Below are 16,888 nucleotides of genomic sequence, written 5' to 3' on the forward strand. Positions count from 1 at the left end.
TACAGTGTTCTCAACAGACCATTATCAATCAGTGCTGAAGTCACTGAATCAATCCCTCTCTAGCTGAACTTCCAACTGATGAAGAGATTTTAAGCTCCTCTCATGTGGTGCTGATTCTGTTCCAGCAGAGATTTACAAGGCTGGGGGTCCAGTGCTTATACAGAAGTGGACTGAATTTTTCTGGGTTTTATGGCAAGAGGCGGTCATCCCCCAGGAGATTAAGGATGCATCTACTGCGCATCTCTATAAAGGAAAAGGAAACTGGCTGTCCTGTGAAAATCACAAGACTAGTCTCTTTCAGTAATTGCTGGCAAGATTCTTGCCAGAGTTCTTCTTAATCAGCTGATCCTTCACGTGGAAGATGGTCATCTACCTGAGAGCCAGTGTGGCTTCAGAAAGGGCTAAAGAACAGTTGACATGGTGCTTGCTACCTGACAATTGCAGGAGAAATGCCAGGAGAAGAACAGAAGTTTGTCCACAATATTCATTGACCTGACCAAGGCCTTTGATACTGTCAGTTGCGAGGGCTTGTAGAGTATCATGGTGAAATCTGGTTGCCTGTAGAAGTTGATCAATCTTGTATGCCCGTTTCATGTCAGCATGCTTGCACAGGTTCTGGATGAAGGAGGATGCACTCACACTTTCTGTGTCACCATTTGTGAATGAAGCAGGGCTGTGTGCTTGCTCCCAAGCTTTTTAGCACAATGTTTTTCAGAATGCCTTCAATGAAAATGGCATCAAGGTCAGCGGCCACACTGACAATAAATTATTTAACTTGAAAAAGTTATAAGCCAAGACTAAAGTGAAGGGAGAGTTGCTCCATGACTTTTTGTTCATAGATGACTGTGTACTCACTGTAGCCTCTGAGCCTGAGATGCAAGAGTATGGATCGAATCTCTGACACTGTGTTAATTTTGACATGACAACCAACACCAAGAAAACAGAGATCCTCCACCATCCAGCACCACACCATCCATCCATGGAATCATCAGTCACAGTAAATGGAGAAATTTGGAGTGCTGTGGATAAGTTCACTTATGCTGGCAGTATGCTTTCCAGGGATGTACACATTTATGATGAGGTTGATGCACACACTGCCAGAACTGGCTCAGTGTTTGGTAGACTCCAAAGCGAAGGGTGGGAGAGAAGACGTATTAGATTACCTACCAAACTAGGTCTACAGAGCCACTGCGCTGACCTCATTATTGTATGCCTGTGTAACCTGGGCAGTATAACAGTGCCATGCCAGAAAACTGAACTGCTTCCATTTGAATTGTCTTAGGAAGATTTTTAAGGTCACCTGGCAAGATAAGGTATCAGACACTGAGGTCCTTTCTTGAGTTGAACTGCCACCAAACATTCAAACTCTACTGCAGAGTGCAACTCTGAAAGGATGGCTATGTAGCCTGTCAAACATACATTTACCTAAAAGACTATTTTATGAAGAACTCAGACAAGGCCAGTGGTCATATGGACATCATAAGACATGATACAAGGACACTTTCAAGGTCTCTTTGAAGAACTTTAGTATCAATTTAAGACATGAGACACTGGCACAGGACTGCCCAGAATGACATGCCCTCATCAAAGAAGGTGCTGTGCTCTGTGAGCAAAGCAGAATTGCAGTAGCACAAAGAGGATGTGTAAATCTAGAGATATCACCATCCCAAATGTTCAGACAGACTGTGCCCGCCCTATGGTAGAGCCTTCTGAGTTTGTACTGGTCTGATTAGCCACATTTGGTCACACTGTACCTTGATCGGCATCATGATATCATTGGTGGTCTTCTAGTATGAAGGACAAACAACATTTATTCTTTATCGGTTTCAATATTTATATTTGTAACCTAGCTTAGCACATAGTAGGTACTTAATACTTTCTTGATGGATGGATTGATCAAGGACAATTAGATGTGTTCTTATTATCTCCTTGCTTATTTTGGGTGTTCATCTCTCGTTAGCCATTTTTGTTTTGTCATTTCCCCTGTAAGGGTCATTCTCGTTAGCATAGAAAACAAGCAAGGTTTTTATCCAGGTCCTTCCATAAACCCCCAAACCTTTCTCTCAGTCTTTTAACTTCCTCTTAGGGAGGCCTCTTGGTGTAGTGAATAGAGTGCTGGACTTGGAATCAGAAAGCCCTCTGTTCAAACACTGCCTCAGATACTGGTTAGCTGAGGGACACTTCGTAATAAGTCTCACAGCCTCAGATTCCCCATTTATAAAATGGGAATATAACAACATCTATTTCACGACAGACGGGGCTTTTGTGAGGCTCAAAAGAGATACGTGAGAAGCATATTGCAAACTTTAAAACACTATATAAATAAATATGAGCTATTGTTATTTCCTCTTTACCATCCATCGCAGTAGTCAAGGTTGTCTATCTCACAGGAAGAATTTTTGGGTATTTTTAAAAAATGGGATTGTGTCACAGAGCAGCTTGAAATCACAAGGGCTACACAATTTTCCCACTGCAATCCAGCTTACCCCCTCCTTATTACATTTTGAGCTTAGCTTGTTGTCCTGTCACATTAGGGTAGGTTCTACATTCAAAAGGGCTAGAACTCCTACCAAACTATTGGGAACTTAAGAGTTAATTAAACTTACAGGTATTCAAAGTATACAAATACATTGAATGAAACTAAATAAGAATTCAGGTGGTGTCATAAAAACACTTGATTAAGGAGTCTGGAAATCTGGGTTCTAGCCTTCACTCTGCCATTCTGTGACCTTGGACTCTCTGAGTCATAGTTTCCTCATTAGTCAAACTAGGAAGTCAGACTGTATCTTCCAAGGTTCCTTTCAGCTCTAAAATAGTATGAATTTAAATACGACTGTTCCATACCTCAATGGTACAATGGATTTGTGATCTTATCAATGTGGATATCATAATCAATCTTTTTGATTCTGTCTTATTCCTGTCCATGTCCTCCCATAAATTTTCAAGAATGTTTATTGAATATTTTGGAAGTTTTCATCTCTCTCTGTGTGTATGTATGGTTATGTACATATCAAGTAAGTAGATTGGTCAAAGATGGAATAAGGGATAATGGAAGAATGGAATAATGGAAGAATAATGGAAGAAGGAATAAAAACCCTTTTTTTCAAAGAATAAAAATCAATTTTATCTCCTTCCCATTCATACCCCCTCCTCACTGGCAAATAGTAATAATAATAAAAACAGAAGAAAAACTATGAATGTGACTATTCAAAACAAAATTCTGTATTCTCCAAGCCCAAAAAATGTTTCATTCTGCACTCTATCATCTCTACCAAGATGCAGGAAGGTAGCAGGTTATATCACATGTCCTCTGGAATCATAGTTGATTCCTCCATTGATCACAGTTCTTAAATCTTTTCAAGTTGCTTGTTTTCACAAATGTTATTAGATAAGTAGTTCTCTTGGTGTGACTCACTTCATTCCAAATTAATTCATATAAATCTTTCCAAGTTTTTCTGTAACTGTCCCTTTCAGAATTCCTTATGACACAACAGTATATCATTACATTTATATATTATATATTTTTTTCTACAGCCATTCTCTAATTTATAGGAATCTCAGTTTTCCAACTCTATGCTACTACAAAAATAAGATTATTTTTGTACATAGATGTCTTTTTCTTTTGCTCTCTTTGGGAGTATAGACCTAGTAGTGGTATTACTGGGTCAAAAGGGCATGAACAGTTTAGTGGTATTTTGGGTATAGTTACAAATTATTTTTCAGAATGGCTGGACCAATTCATACTTCCATCAGCTGTAGGTTAACCTGCCTGTTTTCCCCACGAAGACCTTCTAATAGTTGTCAGTTTCCCTTTTTGGTCACCTTTTGTTAGACTGATAGGTAAGAACCGGAACCTCAGTTTCTTTTCTGTAATTAGTAGAAAATTTCATTTCAAAACGATTTATGCAATTTACTTTTAAGATAATAGTGTCGGATTTACTCAGTCACAGATATCACAAGCTTGTAAACTCGGGCAGAAGCGCTTGCATTTATTTAGACCATCAGATCACACATCCTCCTGGATTCTCTGGATGGAACCTGGCCCTAGGCTCTTTCTGTCTTTCTTTCCAGAAATCTTAGCAGCGGAGCCATGACTTCAGCGGACAAATCACAAGATCGCAGAGCTAGACCCCGGCAGCCGCCTAGTCTAACCACTTCTTTTTGTAGATTAGGAAACTGAGCCCGGGCATTTAACTGACTTTCCCTAGACTACGCCGGCTTTAAAGGCCCCGCCCTCCCAGCTCCTCTGCGCCTCCCCCCTCCCAGCACCCGCCCCTCTCCCAGGAAGTACCGCGGGGGAGGGGCGCGGGCTGCATTCCTCTCTGCGCTGGGTCACTTTCCCAGCGCATGCCCAGAGTGGGGAAGCGGGGAGGGAAGCCCGCAGAAGGGCCCCGAGGCAGTCACGAGATGAGGGAGGTGGCTTCGAGGGCTGGGAAGCTGGGGTGGGGGGGGGGGGGGTGGGCCGGGGAAGTGGCGCGGGACAGAGTGGAATGCAGCCCGCGCCCCTCCCCCGCGGCCCCCCCCCCCCCCCCCCCCCCCCCCCCCCCCCCCCCCCGTCCCTTTTCGCTTCTTCCGGTCCCTCCCCCCCCCAGCCCCTACGGACTCTGCCACATCCTCCGGTGACATCAGCCCGCGCCGCCATATTGGAGGAAAGTCGCCGCCGCCACTTCCCCCTCGGCGCGCCCGTCACCGCCGCCGCCCCCGCAAGCAGGAGCCCCCTTCCCTGCCCGCGCGCCGGCCTTCTCCCGGCCGCCGAGCGAGCAGCCCCGAGGCCCATCCTTCATGACTCCCGCGGGCGCCGGCGCTGACGGACGTCGCTGCCGCGCTTGAAGCGGAGCCCGTGCGGGCCGTCGCGGGCTAGCGGGGAGCGAAGGCGAGGCGGCGCCCTCCGACCCGCCGCCGGCCCCGGCCGCAGCCATGACCTCGCTGACCCAGCGCAGTTCGGGCCTTGTGCAGCGCCGCACCGAGGCCTCGCGCAGCGCCGCCGACAAGGAGCGGGCGGCCGGCGGCGGCGGGGGGGGCGGCGGCGGCGACGACGCGCAGAGCCGCCGGGATGAGCCGGACGACGAGGAGCAGGGCGACTCCAAGGAGACCCGGCTGACGCTGATGGAGGAGGTGCTGCTGCTGGGCCTGAAGGACCGAGAGGTAGCGGCGCGGGCGCGGGGGTCCTCGGGGGAGGGGCGGGGCGGGGGGCCGGCTCCGGCCACCCCAGCTCACGAGAGGCCAGGGAGGCCCCAGAACCCGATCTCCAGGCAGCCGCAGATGCTGTGTGTGCGGGGAGAAAAAAGTCGTGGCCCTTTGGAAGGCCAGATAAAAGTTTTACGGGCGCTGTCCACGCAGAACGTCTAGAAGCAATTTTAGTGGCAGCTTAACAAGGACCAGAATCCTGTGCAATTTGCTTTCCTTCCCTGAACCCTGCACTCGTAGTTGGCTGAAGCTTGTCCAGGAAGCTTTCTGTGCCTTTCAATGTGTCCGGTTCTTTTATTTTTGGTCAGTAGGTGAGAAGAGATAAATAAGGAAGAATCCAGACTTTTTTACCACCAGACTTTGGCAGGGTATTATTTCCTTATGGGAAAGTTTATCGTGAGAATTGCCATTTGATCTTGCAGTAAAATAGTTTGTAAAGTTAAAAGGCTTTTAAAAATTCTTGCTCTTTTAAAAAGAAATGCTTTTAGAGTTTGATGTGCCAGAATAGTTTTTTTCAATGACCTGTAATTTTTCTTATGATGAATTGAACTTTTAAAAAGAATTTACCAGTATTGCTGGTGACATTTTGGTCAAGACAGGAGGTAAATAGACATGATTTCCTTGTCAGGGCAGTGCTACATCTCAAGTCTAGTGTAAGTTTATTTTAACTCAACAGACTATTTTTTTTTATTTTAGGTTTATTTTAACGCAACAATACGGGCCTGCTGTATTGAGGAACAAACTCAAAAGAAGAATCAGTAAATTTTACTGTTGTATATTCAGAATTTGTGAATATGGGCATAGAATTTCTGTACTGTGAGACATTTTTTCCTATCCAAATTTAACCTTTCTTTTATCTGTTAGGTTATATTCTGTGTTAACTTTTCAGTTTTCATTTATATATTGCAATTCTTTTAGAATACTGGTGTTTGGGAACATAAAAAAACTCAAATTTAACTTTATAGCATTTAGTCTAGCGCGTTGCAGTGCCTCCTACTCACTTGCTTAGCCTTGGTTCTATAAATCAGTGACTGTCTTTGACCAAGTTAAACTTGGTGTATTTTCAATCTCCGAGCATAAATGAGTAGTAATGCCTGCTTTTTAATCTGTTTCATAAATGTCAAAGGAAAATGCAGTATTGCACAAGAGTTGTTTTTAACCAGAAAACATTGATTAAACTTCTGCTATATGTCAAGCACTGGGAATACTGAGAAAGGTAAAAAGTTTGTCCTTAAGGAGCTTTAATTCTGATAGCCGAGGAAACCTGTAAAAGATGGAAGGGAAGACTCTAGTAGCTGGGGGTATGGAGGGGAAAGAAGTGGGGTTGGGGAATAGAAGAGGCCAAAGATAGACTTTCTGGGGGAAGTGGCATTCAAACTGAGTCTTGAAAGAAGCCAGGAATTCTAAGGCAAGGAGGAGGGAGAACACTTGGAACAGGTGGCTGGAGATAGAACGGCTTCTGTTAGCAACAGCAAACAGTAGGTCAGTATTGGCTGGTTCTTAAAAGTGTGTAGGAGTAGTGTGTAAGAAGAATGGAAAGGTAGGAAGGTGTCAGGTTGTGAAGAGTGTTAAATACCAAACAGGATTCTGTAATTGATCATGCAGGTAAGAGGGACCCATTGGACTTTGTTGAGTATGGGGCTACACTTTAGCAAAATTACTTTGGCATCTGAATGGATGGATTGAAGTGAGGAGAGACTTGAGGCAAGAAGTCCAATTAATTAGGAGGTTCTTTAGTAGTCCTCCAGGTGAGAGGTGATGAAGGCCTGGATTAGGGTTGTGACTATGTGAGTGGAGAGAGGGTGGATGTATAAGAAAGATCGACAAAATTTGGCAACTGATTAGATATGTGGGGTGAATTAGAGTGAGGATTTTTTTTTGCTTTTTGGAGGATGGTTGGGGTTAAGAGACTTGCCCAAGGTCACATGGCTAGTTTTTGTGTTGTGTCTGAGGTCCTATTTGAACTCGGTCCTCCTGACTCCACAGCCAGTGCTCTATTCGTTGCGCCACCTAGTGGCCTTGATAGTGAGGAATTTAAAATGACATCGAGGTTGTGAACCTGGGCACCAGGGGAGGATTCCTTGACAGCTGTAGGGGAAATTCAGGAGATGGCAAGGAATGAGTTCTATTTTGGAGATGATTATAGGGCATCCAGTTTGAGCTATTCAGTAGACCGTTGGTGACAAAAGACTGGCGGTTAGGAGACCAACTAGGGCTAGATTTATTGATCTGGGAATCAATCATCTGCATAAAGATAATTGAACTCTTGGTAGCTGATGAGACTCAAGGTGAGAAAGAACCTTTGAAGAGAATCTTCAAATTCTGGACTGACCACAGATAGTAGGATTGTGGTGGTTAAAGATCTATCAAAGGAAACAAGAAATTACTTGGAACATTTTAGCAGAAAACCAGTGTTTTATAATGTTACGGAAATACTATAACAACTTCTAGAGTTTTGAGATGACCAGTGAGAAATTTAATTGGTCTGTTTTCATTTTGTGAAGGCTTAAATCCTTTGGCTTTCTCTGCATTCTTATTTTTCCCATGAAGATAATTTATCCCCAAGCCTCTCGTTTGATTTTATTTGTTATTTTGAAATTTAGACAGTTCAGTATTTTTCAGTGGTAGAATCAGGCTCCAAGTAATTTAAGCTATGTGTTTCCTTCATTTTAAGAATGACTATGCTTTCAGTGTGATTGGTATGATTAGAGTAATTGGATTTAGAACTCACAGGGACTCTAAAGATCAAATCTAATCCTCTGATTTCATGTATAAGAAATTGAATCAAGGAGAGGTTCTCTGACATGCCTAGGACCATACAAGCAGTAATTCACACCCAGGACTCCCAGACTCTTAAAATTCAGTATCTTTTCACTATGCTCACAATAGCCCAAATGTGACTATCCAGGATAGCTTGTTGATCTCAACACTAGCCATAATTAGAGAAAAGATTTGCATCTGCTTTGAGAGGTTATACTTTTGTGGAGGGTTAGCATAGTTGATTTTGATACTCAATTTTTTTCCCCTCCATAGTAGAAAATAGTTACTAGATTCATAGATTTCTGGTATACATAACTTGGATCTCAGCAAGGCATTTAACAGTCTCACAAATGGAAATGTGTAGACTGAATGATAGTACTGTAAGGTGGGTTCCGAATTGGTTGGATGACTAGAGCCAGAGATTATTGAGAAACATCATGGTGTAGCAGAAAGAGCCCTGGTTGAAGAACAAGAGTATCTACAATATAAAATGAAAAATCCATGGCAATTAATGGTTTAGGACAGCCAGTGTAGAAGACAGGGTATTACTGGGAAGTTGATATTTTTTATGTTGGAATTCATGTATTTAAATTAAATAGCTATAAACCAAGTTTAATTGTATACATTGGTATCTTAGTATTTGTTAAGTGCCTACTATGTACTAAGGTACTGTGCTAGCTAAGTGCTATTTATAGTAAACTATTTCTTTTTTTAAAATTTAAAAAAAAATTTTTTTAATTTCATTTTTCAAATGCTTTATTAACTTTTGATTTACATCATTCATTTCTGCCAGATTTTGAGTTACAGATTTTCTCCCTGTTTTTCCCCTGCCCACCGCCCTAAAATAGCAGTCCCACAAGATATCCCCTCCTCCAATCTGTTCTCTCCCATATTTTCTCCCTTTTGACTTTTCCAGTGGATCTCTATGTCCCAGTGCCTGTATATCTTATTGCCCAATTACATGTAAAATAGTATTAATAATAGTATATATATATATTTATATTTAAACATTTGATTTTAAAACTTTGAATTCCAGATTCATTCTCTTCCTCCCTTGTCACCCACCCTTACTGGGAAGATAAAGCAGTTCAGTATGGGTTGTACATGTATGGCTAATGCAAAACAATAACATAGTAGATATATTGTAAAAGACTGACTATATTTCCCTCCCTCCTATCCCACCTCCCACTTTGATCCCGTCCCTTTTCAAAAGTGGGTGCTTCCAACTTCCCTCCCCTCCAGCCTTCCCTCCCTTCCATCATCCCCCCTCTCATCCCCTTCCTCTCTACTCTCCTGGAGGGTGAGATACCCTATTTAGTGTGTATTTCATTCCCTCCTCAAGCCAAATTTAATGGAAACAAGGTTGACCCATTCCCTTTTGCCTTCTTATTCTTCCCCTCCATTGTAAGCATTTTCCCTTGCCTCTTCTATATGAGATAGTTTACCCAATTCTGTCTCTCCCAATCTCCTCTCATTATATTCCTCTCTCACCTCTTAATTTCACCTTTTAAGTATCATTCCTTCCTGTTAAATTGGTCCTGTGCCCTCTATCTATGTATACCTGTAAATATGTATATACACATTCACATATGTATTCACATACCCAATACCCTCATATATAGACATATATATTTCTGTTCCCTTCAACTACTGAGAAAGCTTCCATAAGTTACAATTATATTTTTTCCATGTAGGAATGTAAATAGTTCAACTTTGATAAGTTCCTTATGATTTCTTTTCCCTGTTTACCTTCTCATGCTTCTCTTGCTTCTTGAATCTAAATGTCAGATTTTCTATTCAACTCTGGTTTTTTCAGCAAGAATGCTTGAAAGTCCCCTATTCCACTAAATGACCATATTTCCCCCTGAAACATGATACTCAGTTTTGCTGGGTAGGTGATTCTTGGTTTTAATCCCAGCTCCTTTGCCCTCTGGAATATCATATTCCAAGCCCTTCGATCCCTCAGTGTAGAAGCTGTCAGATCCTGTGTTATCCTGCTTCTGTTTCCACAATATTCAAATTGTTTCTTCCTGGCTACTTGTAATATTCTCTCCTTAATCTGGGAATTCTGGAACCTGGCTATAATATTCCTAGGAGTTTTCTTTTTGGGATCTTTTTCAGGAGGTGATTGGTGGATTCTTTCAACCTCTGTTTTGCCCTCTGGTTCTAAAACATCAGGGCAGTTTTCTTTGAGAACTTCCTGGAGGATGATTTCTAGGTTCTTATTTTGATCATGGCTTTCAAGTAGTGCGATAATTTTAAAATTATCTCTCCTGGATCTATTTCACAGGTCAGTGGTTTTTCCCATGAGATATTTCACATTGCCTTCTGTTCTTTCATTCGTTTGGATCTGTTTAACAGCATCTTGATTTCTCATAAAGTCATTAGCTTCCATTTGCTTCAGTCTAATTGTGAAGCAACGAATCTCCTCAGTGAGCTTTTGAGATTCCATCCGGCAAATTTTTTTTAAGGCATTCTTCTCCTCATTGCCTTTTTGAGCCTCTTTTGCCATTTGAGTTAGTCTATTTTTTTAAGGTGGTATATTCCTCAGTCAGGCTGTTGACTCTCATTTCATAAGTTTATTGCATCATTCTCATTTCTCTTCCCAATTTTTCCTCCACTTCTTTTATCTGCTTCTTAAGGTCCTCTATGGCCTGTAACCAGTTCGAGTTTTCCTTGGAAGCTTTTGATGCGGGAGTTCTGACTTCACTGTCTTCCTCCTGTTCCGTGCTTTGCTCCTTTTTGTCCCCAAAATAGGAGTCTAATGTTGGAATCTTCTGTCTTCTTTGTTTCCTTTGCCTGGTCATGTCGCCCCTCAGTCATTTGACTGGGCTTTTTGCCACAGTAGGACTCTGCCACCAGACAGGGGATCTTTCATCCCAAACACTGGGGTTTTCTCACCTGCTGGAGTTATTAGATGGGTGCCCTCTCTGAGGCCTCCACACACTCTGGCAAGCTGTATACACACCTTAGGACCTCTGCCCTAGACTGCAATCCAGATCCAAGCAGGTTAAAGCAAGAGCGATTACCCTTCAGACTGGTGCTTGGTCCCCCTACACTCTGCAGGCCGGGAGCTGAAGCTGCCATGTGGAGCAGCTGGCTGTTAAGGCTGCTCAGTGGCTTCTCGCCCTGGGGGCAAAAGCCACGCACTCCCACTTACTGGGTTCCAAAGTCCAGACTACACTGACCTCTCACTTTGTCCTTTGCCATTATGTGTTGATAAATCTGCCAAGGGCCACAGCTGCTGCTGATCTGGAGCCCCTTGGGGTCAGGCCCGCCCTGGGGCTAAAGCCTTGGCGTGGGGCTGAGCTGGCCGATTCCTGCCGGACAGCTGGGCTGTCCTCAGCCGGAGGTTAGCTTCTCTGTGTCATTTTGTGGGTTCTGCAGCTCCAAAGTTTGTTTAGAGACCCCTTTTTACATGGATTGTGGAAGGTGGAACCTGGAGCCTCGGGGAGGTCCTGCTTCTATTTTGCCATCTTAACTCTGCCCCCTGTATATGCAGTACTTTCAATGGTCTGGTGCTTCTTGCTTCCACAAAAGTACATATTTTTTAACACCAAAATTTTCCCCAGTAACTGAAATTGATTGAAATAGCATCATAGAAGCAGAGATTAGAGATTTAGATAATAAAGTATTTCTTAAGAAAATGTGAGTGAGCAGTGGTCTTTCTGTGAAGAGACCTGGTATTGCTTCCTGGTTCCAAAAGTAATCATAATTATTTAGAAATGTTTGCATAAGAAAGGATACAGTCCTTCAACACTTAGCTCTGGTAAACTTAGCTCCTTTCTTTTCTGTACTGGAGAGTTTGGTCAATAAGGCAGAGTATGTTGAGTCCTTGGAACAGCCACCAAATCCTTGGATGGGCTTTTGGTGACCAGAAAGCCCCTCCACAAAGTCTGAGGCCACCCAGAAGCTTTTTCTATTGCTATGTGGCTTGAACAGCCTTGGGGCCCCTAACAATTAAGTCTTGGAATCAACTTTTTTCTCTTTTAGGGAAAGAATTAGCCCAGAGGTGTCAAACACTTGGCCTGCATTTCTGAGTGTAGCCCAAACCAGATTAACATGTAATTGAGAAATATTTAACCAAATGAATTTTTTAAAAATTGGTAACATTACATTTTAAAACTAAGTCAATATGCAGGCCCACAGGGATCCTTATATACAGATTGGTGGCCCCAGTTTCTATTTGAATTTGATACCCTTGAACTAGCCTCACATTTATGGAGGAGGGGTTAGATATCAAGGGTTCTTATTCTCTTTCATTTCACCAGAGTGCAGAGAGCCAGCCTCTCAGAGTGCTTGGCTGACAAAATGAGATTGGATTGGATGGGTAGAAAGGTGGGACCTGTTACAGTTGCTGTGGATTCCTAGTAGTATTTAGGTTACGACATAGGAGCATAGATTTAGACCTGGAAGAGACCATAATTGAGATACAGAGAGGCTAAATGACTTGCCCACAGTCACTATATTCTAGTAAGAATTTGAGTTGGTTTTGAATCCTGGTTTCCTCATTCCAAGTACAGTGGCTTATCTACTAGACGCTTTGCCACTTCTGAATTATAACTGCTCTGAGGAGACCAATTATTACCTACTTTTGCCCAAAGGGGTACAGTTGGGGGAATGTTGGGAAATAAGGATAGTTATGGTTGTGTTGGACACAATTGACTAACACAATAAAGGTCATCTGACCAGTAGGTCACATATCTCTCGGGGCACGCCATGACCTTCTCAGGATTCCTGGTTTCCCACATCTCTTAGAAGGGGATGGGGGAGTGATTAGGCATTTATAACTTTTATATGTCAAGCACTATGATGAAGGCTTTGCAAATATATCATTTCATCTTTGGAGATTACTGACTGAGCTAGATGACTGCTAAGGTTTAACTTTTTGATCCATTTTTTTTTCCAAGAAGAAAAGTACACAGAGAATTTCATTGTGACTTGTTATTGGTTAAACCAGTTATCTTACTAAAATAATATATCAAAAGTGGGAATAATTCTGTTATTTGGAAAAGCATTTATTTATTAAAACATTAGTATTGCCCTTCTATCTTTTAATTTGAAGAATAATTGGTGTATACTGTCAGTAAAATAGTGAATGGAGTTTCATGTGGCTTATGATATTAATCTTATTAGATTCATATATGCTTTGAAACTAAATATCCTTAAAAATAATAAAACTTTAAGTGATAATTTTATTTTTAAAAGACAGTGAATTTTAAGGTTTTTAAAAATCACAATTTTCAGTAATTTTTGTGAATATTATTTAGATTTTGGTTTTTTTTTTTTAGATGAGTTAGGAACTTGGTAGGAGCTAACATTATTATCTCTGTTGAAAATGCACAGAAACCTGGTTGAAAATTGTGTACTTATGGACCTGTATTGTACATTAGTCTTGAAATTGGTCATATTTCGGGGCGGCTAGGTGGTGCAGTGAAAAGAGCACCGGCCCTGGAGTCAGGAGGACCTGGGTTCTGCCTCAGACACTTAACACAAAAACTAGCCATGTGACCTTGGGGAAGTCACTTAACCCCGACTGCCCTCCAAAAAGCAAAGAAAAAAAAAGAAATTGATCATATTTATAATAAAGTTAGCACTAGTGAATTTAGACCCAGTGTTAATACTTTAATTGCAGACCAAAGCTGTTAAGATTTTAAAAGATTTTTATTGATATTTTTATTTTTATCACCTGCCTTTCCCCCTGAATCTCTTCTCATACCCCCTTCCAGAGGGCCATCTCCTATAACAAAAATCAAAGAAGAGGAAGAAAAGAAAAAACAGCCCCAGTTCATTAAAGCCAATCAACACATCAGAAAAGAATGGTGCCTAGGTAGTCTTAGTGAGGTGGAGTCTTTTCATACTTCTTGGGGACATGTCCAATAATTGTGATTTTAAATAACGTTTAGTTCAGATTGTTTTGTTGTTCTTTTCATTTACTTTGTTGTCATTGTGTATATTGTTTTCCTAATTCTGCTTATTTCAGTATACATCAGTTCATATAAATCTTTCCATGCTTTACTAGTCATTGTTTTGTTATTTGCTGTTTTTTATAGTATAGTAACATTTCCATTATTTTTATGCACTATGGTTAATTTGATCATTTCCTAATCAGTGGTCATCTGTTTAATTTTTAGTTCTTTGCTACCACAAAATATTGATATCTATGGTATTCTTTTTATCTTTAAAGTTTTTGGGGTATATGCTTAGCATTGGAATCTCTGGGTCAAAGGGTATACACATTTTTAACAATTTCTTAGCATAATGCTTTGCCGTAAAAATTGTGTCAATTCACAACTCCAGCTATAATGCAATACTGTCTGTCTTTCTACCAGCCTTCCAGTAATGACATTTTTGGTTATCTTTGCCAATTTGCTGCATAAGAGGTTATTTTCAGAGTTGTTTTGATTTATTTCTCTTATTATCAGTGATATGCAATATTCTTTCATATGCTTAATAGTTTACAGTTCTTTTGAGAACCATTTTCATATCCTTTGATGATTATCTAGTGGAATAGAGTCAGATTTATAATATGAAAGATCCTTAGTCTCTTAGTGGGCAAATTTAGATTTTTAAGAAACCTTTAAATGTCCAGAATTTATATTCAGTGGCACATTTTGGTTTATGTTAACCAGAAACCTTTTTACTTGACTCCCTCTGACTTTAAAACTTTCTGATATTTATTGTAGCAATACATTTCTCTGCCTCTGCAAGCATATTTAGAGTGAAAATAATTTAAGATCTTGCTTAAGGAAGATTGGATAAATTTTGTTTTGTAATCATAGCAAATTTAAGGATTTCCTTGGCATAAGTGCTTTGTAAATAGTAAAATGCTATCAAATGATATTTTGACAAACTATTGCAGAACATTTAAATTGATGATTATTTGTTCTCTTGGACTTGGTGGTCTTATTGTTTGTAAAACTATGTAAACAACCTTGAAAATCCTTTAAAGTTTCTTCATATATTAATAAAATGAGAAGTGTAGTCCCTTTCCCTGTCCTTTTATATGCTAGTTGTTATTGTTATTATGACTTCCAGTGAATAACAGGGCACTACTTAATTAAAACATTCTCAGAGAAAAAAGCTCCTTCAAAGAATTTGTTATTTTAAAAAAGAAAAAGAAACGTAAACAATTTGAATTGGTATTAGTGATATTTTAGTACTCTTTATTGACCATTTCTGATATTTTTAATGTATCCTTTAAAGCCTTCTGTATTTATTTCTTTTTCTAGTGACTGGGTTGCTAACAAGGTAAATTATTGAAATGTATCCTCATTAATTCAATTATTACTGTTACATCAAACTTTCTGTACTGTAGAAAGTTGATTATGTTAGAATTGTAGGCTTAGAGCTGCAAGGGTTTTTAGAAGCTATCTAGTCTAATCCCTGATTTTACAAAAGATAAAGCTAAAACTTGGGAAAATGACTTCTCTAAGGTTCCATAGGTGGTAGGTAGCCTGTTGTTCTTTCCATTATACCATAGTGCCTTCCAGTAAATTTAAGAATCGTGTGTTATATATCTTAATTCAGTGTGGATCTTGTATTTATAATCATTGGACATGATATTTTCTTGATAGTATGTGCTGAAGAAAACACTGATCAAGTTAGTTACTTGATTTAATATTATACACATGTGAATTGTGTTGGATTTAGTGTTCTAAAATCTATTCTAGCAGGTAATTGTTAAACAGATGTGCTAAGTATGTAAAAATGAGATTATGTTGAGAAAACAGCCCCAGTAAAATAACTAAATTGGAGAAACTATCTTCTAATATTTTAAAATTATTTATCTCTAATCATCCTTTATGGTTTATTTTTTTTAACTTCGGATACTTGAAAGAGCTAATTTAGCTTTCATTTAATACATTCCCATTGTAATGGATACCTTAAAAATTCTTTGTTTGACAAAAAGCTACCCAAGCCCAAACATATTAGGTACACTCATTTTAAGCTGTGTTTAATATAAAAGTCCAGTAAAATAACTTGGATGACCCTTTCGGACTTCTTTTAGCACAGTTTATAATAACAATTTTTAATGATACAGGACCTTGGATTCTTTAACTTTACCTCTAGCTGCACCCTTTTTTTGGCTAACTACATCAAAAGATGCTTAGGAGAAATAAAAGATGAACCTGTTCTGAGACTATATGCAGTATATGAATTGGACCACTTGTAAATTGCTATAGCCAAACTGGTTAGTATGTGGCATTCCACCTCATGACCAAGAACTATGTTGGCTTAAATGGAATGAGTGGCTGTAATATACTTTTTTCCATAATCTTTGTTCTGCTGCTTGTTTATGGTGGTTAGTATAGATTTGTTGAGAGAGAAGGCTAAAAAAATCCTTTGCTGAAATGAAATTTTAAGGTTATGAATTTCAGTCCTTGCTGACCTCTACGTCTTTAAAATACTATTGTTTGTACAACTATAAAGAATGAATGTGTGGCTATTGTCCATTTATTTTAAAAAACATATTTTTGCTACATTTTGTTTTGACATCACCTACATTGCCAGCATATTCCTCCCCTGTTCTTCCACAGAGCTATCCCTGAATAAGAATAAGAAGATAAATTTAGCAAATCTAGTTAATGCATTGAGAAAGTCTTGACAGTTTGATGCATTGTTCCATACCCATTGTCTCCTACCTCTGCATAGAAATTGGGTTTATGTCTTCTGCTGCTCTTAATCCACGTGAACATGAGACATACTGATTGTTGTATTTTAGTAAGATTATTTGCCGAGTTAGCAGGACATCATGAGTATGTGATTAGCAGTTTTGGTGAGGGACAGACATAGTTGAAAAATTACTTGTAAGTAAATTCCACGTTGATTATAAATTCTAGAATAATGTATTTGGATATCAATTCTGGTTGATTGATTTTGTTGTTATTATTGTTTTAAATTTTGGATCAAGAACAGGAGAAGGAAGACGTGTACTTAA

At 40.0% G+C, this 16,888-nt stretch overlaps 1 protein-coding gene across 1 annotated transcript in view; it reads left to right on the plus strand.

Moving 5' to 3' along the window:
* The first annotated feature begins 4,902 nt into the window (after positions 1-4,902).
* Positions 4,903-16,888, plus strand: part of LOC138172790 (Golgi phosphoprotein 3) — a 69,145-nt gene continuing 57,159 nt past the window's right edge. The window contains exon 1 of the mRNA XM_069102659.1: positions 4,903-5,145. Within this exon, the coding sequence (XP_068958760.1) occupies positions 4,918-5,145 (228 nt within the window). The 5' untranslated portion in view covers positions 4,903-4,917. The remainder of the gene's footprint in view (positions 5,146-16,888) is intronic.

Source organism: Petaurus breviceps, unplaced genomic scaffold (assembly GCF_028583685.1).
Source record: "Petaurus breviceps papuanus isolate PSGF00001 unplaced genomic scaffold, PetGlider_PUasm1.0 129, whole genome shotgun sequence".
NCBI classification, from domain to species: Eukaryota; Metazoa; Chordata; class Mammalia; order Diprotodontia; family Petauridae; genus Petaurus; species Petaurus breviceps.